The 11,456-nt window shown below is 37.3% G+C and overlaps 1 protein-coding gene across 7 annotated transcripts in view; it reads right to left on the bottom strand.

Annotated features, from left to right (window-relative positions):
• Nucleotides 1–294: 294 nt before the first annotated feature.
• Nucleotides 295–11,456, bottom strand: part of ATP2B2 (ATPase plasma membrane Ca2+ transporting 2) — a 327,087-nt gene continuing 315,925 nt past the window's right edge. For all 7 annotated transcript variants that reach the window (XM_065408374.1, XM_065408373.1, XM_065408376.1 and 4 more), the window contains one exon: nt 295–606. In XM_065408374.1, the coding sequence (XP_065264446.1) occupies nt 295–606 (312 nt within the window). The remainder of the gene's footprint in view (nt 607–11,456) is intronic.

Here is an 11,456-nt window from a genome sequence, read left to right as displayed (position 1 = left end):
GAGAGAGACAGCGCGCGTGAGAGAAAGCGGGGTGGGGGCTGGAAGTGCACAGTACATTCATGCAGGAGGGTTCTTTGTTTTTGTTTTTCTGCAAGGGAGCAAAAAGGGGTATGTAAATCAGCCATTCATTCTTTCCCCCAAACCACTGTGATCAGTAATTCATTCACTTGTCACAAAGTGAATAAGAGTTCAAACAGCTTCTCAGCCAGCACAGTTTTTTATATATCTATCTATATATATATATACTTCTGTTGCTGTTTTTATTTATATATATTTTTTGCAGTGAACTTTCAGCTAAAGTGATGTCTCCAGGCTATGTATTGGGCTTCCTGGACTAGAAGAGGTAGCTGATTTACTTGTGTCAGTTGTAAGATTTATTCCACTGTCGATAGCACTGTTGTTCTTGTTCAGCGAAGACGGTGGGCTAGAGTTTAGCTTGAGAGCAGGGTCTTCTTCTAGGTCTGTGTCATCAATGAGTGGGATGTGGGGTTGGGAATCTTCTATCCTAAATTCAGGATGAGTCATAAAGTTGTGAATGGAGGTTCTAGATTCTGGTTTTTCTAACCCTTCATAGAGAGAGCTACGGAATGCCTTCACGACGCGGATCTGAGGGGAAAAAGAGGAAAGAGATGTCAGAGGTAACAACCTTTAGAGAACAGTGCTAGAGAATACTTTTTGAAAAATGTAGCATATGGTTAGGGCAGTGCAGGCAGCCGAAGTCCATAGTCTCTGGATGTTATATGCATAAACGAGTGGCTCAGTTTTGTGCATTTAGAGTGTCTGTACGAACTGCAATATTAAAACAAATTGAGTTTAAAGCCATCAAGGAACTGATGGGAAGCACTGGTTAAAGAAAATGAACGTCCACTCATGTGGTACATCCCTAGTAAAAGACAAGCCATGTTAATTTTAATGCAAATGTAGAACCATGCATGTTGATAGTTTTGCAGTGAGTAAGTAGAAAGGCTTTTTTTTTAAAAAAAAAAAGTCTCATTTGTATAGTAAAAAAAACATATAACATATCACACTTCACAAACGGGAAAGCACAAAACACAGACACAGTCGGATAGGTATGTATGAGACACACACACACACACACACACACACACACACACACACACACACACACACACAAAGAGGAGCCAAATGTACAAACAGAAAAAACAATGTTTTCAAAGCAAAATCGAAATGAAGGCAGCCAGGAGCACAAAAAGCCAAGCAGACAAAATACTAGGCAAAACCATGCTACCACAGAAGGGGAAGTCACAGTTACCACATGAACACAGATAACTGGCACACAACAAGTACACTTGGAAGCCTGGATAATGTGAACATAGAATTGTTGACCCAACTTTTATTTTTCCTTCATGCATATGTGAAGTAAACACTCGAGTATAGACCCACTGTTTTAGCCGTTTAATTTTTTATTAATATACAAAGACCTTCTATAAAATAATGTATTGATTGTTGGGTTGCATAGAACAGCAAGTTCTTTCTTTTTCTGTGTCTCAGTTGCAAATACCCTTCATAAGGTTAAATTCTGAAAGCTGTACATTTTATGCCATGTCTGCAGTCCTTAAATTATGTCAGCTTATTATGCTAAGATGACTATTATTTTTAGCCTCCTATCAGTAAGAAGACAGGTGAAAGAAAGCTACTAACATCAGCAACTAGACTTTCATAGTAGCAGTGCTGCCAGCAGGAACTGATAGGAGCAAAAGGAGAGAGCATTGCTGGGGGCGGGGGGGCGGCAGTCAGTGTTCTGTGTTTGGGGTGGGGAAGAGGAGGAAGCTAGCTATAGCCTGTTGACCAATCCATTGAGTCAGAAAAGAAGTGAAGGATTGCACTATGTGCTATTAGTGAGCAAACATAACCTTTTTGAGGGGAAAAGTCAAAGGAAAAAACAGAATTGCAAAAATATGAACTGTTGGCAATGTTTTATGACTAAGTATGAGTTCTATTTTTTCACTCATCCCTTAATTTATGAGTGAATTTTTAGTGTTTATTAGAGAGAGAGACCAATGGCACAAGCAGAAAAGGTGTGAGCAGGCATTGTGAAAGCTTCTCCACACAAGTTTGAAATGTGCTGGGTGATACACATGCATATTACTGCCCTATGTTTGATTACCCATTAGTGGCTGGCCTACAAAGTAGTTATAGATAAACTTTAGAGTTTCTCTTCTAGCTGGCAGAGGCCTGTGTCTTAGAAGTGGAATGGTTCAATCAACATGCTGGTGTGGTTTAGCTGGTAGTATCTATCTATGTTCTTATACTATCAACCACCGGAGAGCCTGTCTGAGTTTCAAAGCTCCAACCAGTGGGTTATGAATGTGTGGCAGTACTGGAGAAAGACTGGACAGACTTAGAGGCTGATTTGGATTTGCTTTCTCCTATCTTTTTTCCTTGCTTATGTCCTCCAAAATGATCATTTATGACCTATCTAAACTCTTATCAATAGCATGGGGTGATGGACACCTGCAAGTAGATAGCCCTGTCAGTCCATCCACACATCACTCCCTGCTTAGCCAAATACACATGGTAACAGCAGGGAAACAAGCACAAAATAGAACGTTAATGTGATCATCTCCTCACCTTGGCTATGTGTTTTAGAAGGGAGGGAAATAGACTGGCAGAGTAGCACAGAAGAGCCTGAGCAGTTCTGGGGTGCAGGAAGAGCCAGCCCTCCAAGAGGCTGTCAGGGTGCAGGAGAAATGCAGAGCTTCAGGAGGAAGTGTAGCTAACTTGGTCTCTATGTAGGATATTACAACCTCATTATATCTGCCAACATACAATACCTAGAATTTGACCTGCACAGTCCCTGATATTAGAGACATTGGCTTTATTTGAGCAGAATCTACTTGAATTGTGCCATGGTACATGATGGATTTATAATGTGCACAAATGGAGACTAGGCTAAGAAACACATTTGCACTCATAACTTAAGATAGGATTTGAACTACATTTCCAGAGCAGAAAAGCTGGTATGCTAGTTCCCTGAGTTATCTCAGCCTTTCTACCCTTTTCTAAAGTGCAACGCTGAATGCAAAGCCACCACAGACTAACAATAATTAACAACATATTTCTTATGGAGAACTATAAAATGGGAGTCTGGTAAAAATCTTAAATTGAGAAATTTTTAAGCATGCCTACTGTATACTGAGTTCATGAGGTAATATTTATTTTCAAAAATGCTGTTTATCATTTCTTTCATATTTTCTTGATAAGATACTCTAGCTGAATAAAAAATAATCTTTTTATCACTTAGTTATGGCAGCTTTCCCACCTTATCTATTGGTGTGAAAAATTCACTTTCATTTTCTTGAACATAGTTCATTCTAATCTAGTAGATTTAACTTCTAGTCTGTCAAGTGGATTTTTTTTAAATGTGAATTAAATTTTTATGTAAACAAAAGTAATCCAAGATTATGCTTGAATTGACCCGGCAACCTTTACTCAGGCAAAGGCTTTATTGCAGTCACAGTAATCTGTACTCAAGTCTTTACAGGTTAGCAAAGAAGGAACAGATTTTCAAACTACCGAAATCATATTAAGGTCTTTAACTAGGCAAAACTCCTGCTCACTGGGAGTTCTGCCTAAGTAAGGACTGCAGGATTGGCCCAAACAGAATACAGTGTGTGTAGACAAAATTATTGAGCAGTTTTAAATTGGAGAGGGTCCAGAGAAGCGCCACAAGAATGATTAAAGGATTAGAAAATATGGTTTATAGTGATAGACTCCCAAAGTTCAATCTATTTAGTTTAACAAAGAGAAGGTTAAGGGGTGACTTGATTACAGTCTGTAGGTACATATGGGGGGAACAAATATTTAATAACGGGCTCGTCAGTCTAGCAGAGAAAGGTATAGCACGGGGGTTGGCAACCTTTCAGAAGTGGTGTGCCGAGTCTTCATTTATTCAGTCTGATTTAAGGTTTCACGTGCCAGTAATACATTTTAATGTTTTTAGAAGGTCTCTTTCTATAAGTGTATAATATATAACTAAACTATTGTTGCATGTAAAGTAAATAAGGTTTTTAAAATGTTTAAGAAGCCAGGACCCGGGCAGCATGAGCGCCACTGAAAATCAGCTTGCGTGCCGCCTTTGGCACACGTGCCATAGGTTGCCTACCCCTGGTATAGCATGATCCAATGGCTGGAAGATGAAGCTAGACACATTCAGACTGGAAATAAGATGTACATTTTTAACAGTCAGAGTAATTAACCATTGGAACAATTTGCCAAGCGTCGTGATGGATTCTTCATCACTGGCAATTTTAAAAATCAAGATTGGATATGCTCTAGGAACTATTTGAGAAGTTCTATGGCTTGTTATACATGAGGTCAGACTGGATGTTCATAATGGTCCCTTCTGGCCTTGGAATCTGTGAAACAGAATGTGTCCAATCTGCATTCCATACCAAGACTTTGATCTCAATGGGTGTTTTGCCTGAGTGTGAGAACTGTAGGATTAAATGTAGTATTTGAAAATCACCACCTCTTTTACTGCCTGTCAAGACCCAAGTTTGGAGTTCAGTGCTAACCCAGCTATGATTAATCTAACACTCACAATATTTCTGGAATGCAGTTCCCTGCTCAACTTCAGGTAGTAACATGATCAACAGCAGCAGAAGAAACACAAAACACTGAACTTGGGTCTTGGCATATTTTTGTAACTCAGATATTTGAGTGAAACCCATCAAAGAGGTGTTGAGGCACAAATACAAAATAATTTTCTGATAAACATTCCACATGTGCCAATAATATACACATTTTAAAAAACACTGTTCTCTTCTGAAAGTGACTTGGCATCTTGTGGTTCTGTATGTGTCTCCCAATGACTTCTCATTTACAGGATTACTTTTACTTAGTTTAGGAGTAGATTTTTTTTTTCTGACTGCAGCCCTGCAGATTCAGCCTGGGATCTGAAAAGCAACATTTGTTCTTTCTGGTATGTGCCTCATAACCAGTAAAATATTCTGCAGTACAAATGTAATTCAAAATCCTGTTAGTACATTGGAGGCACAATAGAACCCAGCTAATTATCCCAGAGCTCTACTGACTCTGGTGCTAGCAAGAGAAAAAATATTTTTAATATCGAAGTCATTGAAAACAAATCTGAATACACACAGGGGGTGGGTTTGCTGAGTTCATAGGTGCCATTTTAATTGCACTTCCATTTAAACTAGCACTAAGCTAATTAAAAACGTTTTGTTTACAATTATATGGTCCCAATTCAACAAAGCTCTTAAGCATGTGCTTAACTTTAAAAATTTGAGTAGTCCCATCAGAGTAATGCTTAAAGTAGGGTGACCAGATGTCCCGATTTTATAGGGACAGTCCCGATTTTTGGGTCTTTTTCTTATATAGGCTCCTATTACCCCCTACCCCATGTCCTGATTTTTCACACTTGCTGTCTGGTCACCCTAGCTTAAAGATAGGCACATGTCTAAGTGCTTTGCTGAATCAGTGCCCCTGTGTAAATATCGTCGTCTATAATTCTATAACATTTTATTCTTTGAAGTTTAGCATTACACTACAGAGCTCTATACAAGCTTGCTTTCATTGTGCAATGTGTGAAAGCTTGTGACATCTGCTGTGGATATCTTGGTATGTTATGAACTACGTAGAATTCATGTCATGATTTTTTTTTTTTTATGATGCCGACAATGCCAAGGGAAGACAAACAATGAGATACAGCCCTCTTCTCTCACAGTAATGGAGACAACAGAAAAAATGAACTGCTTTTAACAAAAGACTGTGGGGACAACACTTCTTGACATTTTGACATAGCTATAAGTTTCCACTTCTTTCTTCTCTGTAGCTGTAATAAAAAAAAGCTCTTCAGTTTCATCCCACCCTGAAAGTTAGACTTAAAATATTGCATCAGGCAAGAAAAATAAAAGGTATACAATTTTTAAATACTTCAGATTTTTTCCTCAGAAGAAGAAAAAGATTAAATAGTGGAAATATCACCCCTACGTACAACAGTATAAAGGTGAAATACATAGGACCTGTTTTAAGATCAACAGGTATAGTACGGTTGGTAGCGCATGGGCTTATACTCGAATGTTTACCCAGCTTCAGATAAGCCAAGTATCTTGAGTTTGGTTCACATTCATTTCAGGCTCAAGGTTAAAGACTCACAACCTCTTTTTATTTCACTCTCTCCTGCTGAACCCTTTTGTCCAGTGATCTCTAGCCCTCTGGGAAAACAAACACATTTAATATTCAGACAGTAGAGAGTAGGATACTGCAAAAGCAAATAAATTCAATTCTACTAAAAGGTCAGTAAGGTGATTAGTATAAAAATGTAAACAAGAGGTCAATTTTGCAAAGAGATGCCAACTCTTAGGTGTACCTGGCAATGTCAAGAATCTGGTTGTGCAAAAGTTACAGTGATGGTGTTTGGTGAAGTACTGTAGCTGGTGTGAAGCTTTGAAACAGAACACGGATCATGTATGGGACCTTTTGTGTGTGTTCTCTTGTGGTTTTTTGCATTTTTAGGTGAGCAAAATCAAAAAGTCCATAAACTGGGATGATGTATGTACTGAAGTCACCTTGTAAATGCTCTGAATAACATGTTCTGTATTGCAAGCTGTTGAGATTGTGAAAATTAGAAGCTACATGAAAATGCAGTAACTTTTAGGTGGCAATTTTTATGTATTTATTTTTTACTTTTTAAAGGATCAAATGAATACAAAGGCTATGGGGCCCATCACCCTCTTTCTGCATGCACACACAGTAACTTCAAGTAGAGCTCTTAGAAGTCACACGTGTAGCAGCAAGGTGAGAACAGAACAATGGGTGTACTATTATATAAACACAGAGAGGGCCTGATTCTGATCACACTGTTGTTACTCTACTGACATTAATGGTGTGAGACCTGAACCATGCTCAGGGTATCTACTTTGTACAGCATCTCATCTTTAACATATCACACAGTTGTCAACACAGCCCTAACATTTTGAAACTTTTGTAGCAGATACAAACAGGGTTTATATTACGGCTGTCAAACGACCAAAAAAATAATTACAATTAATCACAAGATTTAAAATAGTTGCAATTAATCACAGTTTTAATCACATTGTTAAACAATAATAAAATACCAATTGAAATTTATTATAAATATTTTTGGATGTTTTTCTACATTTTCAAATATATTGATTTCAATTACAATATAGAATACAAAGTGCACAGTGCTAACTTCATATTATTATTTTTGATTACAAATATTAGCACTTTAAAAAAGAAAAGAAATAGTATTTTTCAATTCACCTCATACAAGTAGTGCAATCTCTATCAAGAAAGTGCAACCTAAAAATATAGAATTTTTTTTTACATAACTGCACTCAAAACCAAAACAATGTAAAACTTTGGAGCCCACAGGTCAAAGCATGAAGGGGCATACGAATGTTTGGCACATCTGACACGTAAATACCTTGCAACGCCGGCTACAACATGCCATGCGAACACCTGTTTTCAGGTGACATTGTAAATAAGAAGCAAGCAGCATTATCTTCCAAAAATATAAACAAACTTGTTTGCCTTAGTGATTGGCTGAACAAGAAGTAGGACTGAGTGGACTTGTATGAATACAGGTGTATTATTATACATTTAAATTGATATTCTATTACTGTTTAAACTCGATTAATCATGACTATTTTTATCTAGTTAATTTGTTTTGCATTAATTGCATGCATTAACTGTGATTTAATTGACAGCCCTAGTTTATATATTAGTAATTTACCATTTTAAGAAACTTTCTACATTATGGGCCCAAACCTACGAAGTTGACTTCAGTGGAACTACTGTATCTTGATAAGTTGAGCACGATTTGGCTGTATATTTAGTTTTTCAACCTAAATAGTTTCACTGTAGGGGAACCACAGAGGGCCAGCGTCTGATCTCAGGTAAACACGTGTAAATCTGCAATAACTTTGTTGGAGTCAGTAGAGTACCCCCTCGTCTTATAGCAGTGCGACTGAGATCAAACCTGGCATCATCTTTTCCAATAACTAGTTTTTCAAAGGTAAGAAGAATGCATGTAAAGTCAGTAAAGTCACAAGAAATACCTTACACAGGGTGGATTCTAGAATTCTGCAACATTTACAGACAAGCTTTGAGATTTTAATTCATTTTAAAATCTAATTCTGCTTATTCTGTAAATCATGTTTGCTTTACTCATCTGAATAGCCTTTATATAATTAGCCTTGTAGAAATCAAAGGGACTACTTGTCTAAGGCTGGCAATCTCATTGAACTCGTGAGTTAAATAAGCAGGACTTGGTCCATTATCTGAATATGATTTGATACTGATGGCTAATCTCTGCTTTGACATTTAATTTAAAGTTAGAAGGTCTTGATGGGGAACATATCCCTATGTAAACATACTATAGTTCTATCTATTTTTAGAATATTTTATATTAGATATAAAATGCATCCACATGTGCACACTTCTCTGGCTGCACAGTGTGTGTAATTATAGAAAGCTATACGTGCATGGAACAGGTAAGAACAAAGCTGGAAAATGTTAATCACTCCAAACAGGACAGAAGGCCAGATTACATAACTGGTACAGGAGCCATTCTTTATACTACAGATGAAAAATGGCTACTGTAGACTAAAATTAATTTTGTGTCAGAGAAAGAAGACTATTTTTAGCACCAAATGCTGGATGAAAATTTTAAAAAAATTAATTAAAATTTATTTTAGAGTCCACTATAGGTAAGTTTCCATTATAACCCCTAATATAGTTTGCATATACTCATAACTCTCTAGAACATTCACCTTTTGGGTCAAAAATGTTGCATGCCTGGTGTATATGCCTGTAGATAATTTTTTTCTGACAAATCTGATCAAAATCTCAGACATCTTGGAATTATGGGAAAATGACAATTTCCCTCTCTCCCCCATCAGAATAAAGAAATCTAACCCCACTTTTGAATAGGACTGCCACAAAGAACAGCTGAAGGTTGAACCTTGGCATGTACTTGGTCTTAAATTGAAGGCTATTGGCCATTAATTTTCTTTTTGAAAATGTAAAAAACTCCAAAGATAGAAGTGTATCTTCAATCACTTATGAGCACATTCAGTGGCCACCTTTTAAGATTGTAATCAGAAGCTAAATGGTTCTGGTTTGTGATCTCATTGTGGATTTTCCCCATCTGACCTTTACAGTTGATAAAGGCCAGTTGTACACTCCAAAGTTTTGCCATCGCAGCTGTGTCAGTCCAGGGTGTGAAGAGGTATGATCTCTGACCAGCATAGCTATGCTGGCAAAAGCCCCTAATATAGATGCATTTATATTGCAAAACTGTAGTTTTGCTAGTATAGCTTATTTTGCTTGGCTGGGTCTGAAATAAGTGATGCCATCAAAGCACAGTTTTGCCAGCGTAAGCTGTGTCCATGATAGGAACACTACGCTGATAGAGTATACAGGTGTAGCTCCACCGGCAAAGTGCTTCTACAGTATACCTGGCCTCAAATGAGGCTGTTGCTAGCATAATTAACATTAGAAATAGTGAAAATATTTCAGTGAAATCAACACAGAAAATTATCCAAAACTTCCAAACAAAAATAATGGCCCTAACATAACCCCCCCCCCCCCAAAAAAACCCTCCTGCAAATACAGAACCTTCTAGAGATTGCCTGACCATAGGGTTTTTCAGCAATTTTGCTGCCTTTTAAAGTATTTTGCAAGTTCTAAACTTTCATTAAAGAAAATGTTACCTACAGTCATCATGAACAGAAAACCTGTCTCCACTCAGACAGCAACTTTATGTATCTCCTGCCTTATTTACACATTTTTATTTTCTAGAGGGTTTTTTATGTTGGGCTGGGTGGGGTGTGTGTTAATTATGTCTTAAAGGGAAACTGTCAGCTTAGAAATCACACTTCTGTCAGAAGATTTATCTAATGATATGAGTAATATACAAGTACTATAATTGAAAGAGATGAGAAAAAAACAGCTTGATTAATTTGTGTACAGTTAGATACACTCTTTCCCTCTACAGTTATTCCCTGCTCTGCCTGGTCCAGGTAAAAGGGGGCTTTTCCTGAACTGAGGTGGACCTATATGGTTCCTTCTCTCTTCTGGTCACCGGGGGAGGGGGTGCGGAGGAATGGGCCAGCATCACCGCACTGATCTGGTCTGCAGCTGCAGGAGAAAGTCACTCTCTGGCCCTTAAAGGGACACACCTTTTCCAACCAGCCAGACAACAGCCCCCACCACTTCATGTGCGGTCATTGTCTTCAGTCAATCACATGTATTTAAAGTGCTTTGCTGCCTCAGGGCTTTATTCAATTCACTCTTTTCTTTTCCCAAAGTAACAGGGAGTAAGAAAATTTAAAAGTGTTACTGTAAAACCACCCAAATTGGCAAGGAAAGAGTGGTACCTGAACTTAATGTAAGTTCTTAAAATTGACTAGATTTCCAATTGATAGTATGTTATATATTACTATTCATAGTATATAATCTATACTATAAAAATGCATATAAAGCTTGGAACATGGCCAAGTTAATGCTGCATATAGAACCTTAGCTTGTACATTTCTTTCCTATTTGCAGTTTCAAATATGTAAACATTGTGATTCTTTTAAATAGCTGTTTGTGGGTTTTCGGGGTGTCTGTGTGTGTTTGTTTTTGCACTGTTATATAAAAGAAAAGGCTTTATCTCCACTTTAGATTCAGGTTGGTTGGAGTATGTACCCAAGCTATATTATTGTCTCAAGCTAAGATCAAGAGAGGTAAGACCCTGGTACTACAGGCCTTCTCTCAATTAATACTAAAACATTGTGACAACTAAACAGTATCAGCATAATTTGACATCTTGAGAACCAAAATAAAGTATTTTTCCTATAAGATTACTTTTAATGAACGTACTTTATAACAACTGAAATATTCTTATGTTCCCACATCTATGAGAGGTTGAAAACCCACAGGCTTTGACTTGGAAATGCATCTCACAAAGTACTCTGGGTGTGGCAATATCTGTTTGATCTGAGGTAATATAAGTAATTATATGTCATCAATGAAATAATACATAGCTAAGTGTTAACAGAAAAAAATTTCTCTATGTATTAGAGCATCACTAATAGCATGCACTGTATGTGGACTCATTTCCATGTGTTTTCTTTCTAGTATAACCCCACTGTGTATTTTAGAGTACACAAGCTATTGTATATCACCATTTGGGCATTTTTAATATGCACAGTCAATTCTGATTGGCTCTTACATTACAGACTTCAAGCTACGCATATATAAAATTGGATAAATAATTTCCCCTCCCATCTATGTAGTCTAATATATTGGCCATTATTGGCCACTATTTGGAAACTAGGGATGCTACTAATCCTATAGTTGTGTAGTGAGGATTAACAAGAAGTAGTTCAGAGCTTTAATGAGTAAAGCACTGTATAAGTGCTTAGTAGTATTAGATCTGCCATATGGTCCCTGATATA

This window comes from Emys orbicularis, chromosome 7 (genome assembly GCF_028017835.1).
Source record: "Emys orbicularis isolate rEmyOrb1 chromosome 7, rEmyOrb1.hap1, whole genome shotgun sequence".
In the NCBI taxonomy this organism is placed as follows: domain Eukaryota; kingdom Metazoa; phylum Chordata; order Testudines; family Emydidae; genus Emys; species Emys orbicularis.
Note: the sequence above shows the minus strand (reverse complement) of the source record. Positions and strands in the feature narration are given on the sequence as shown.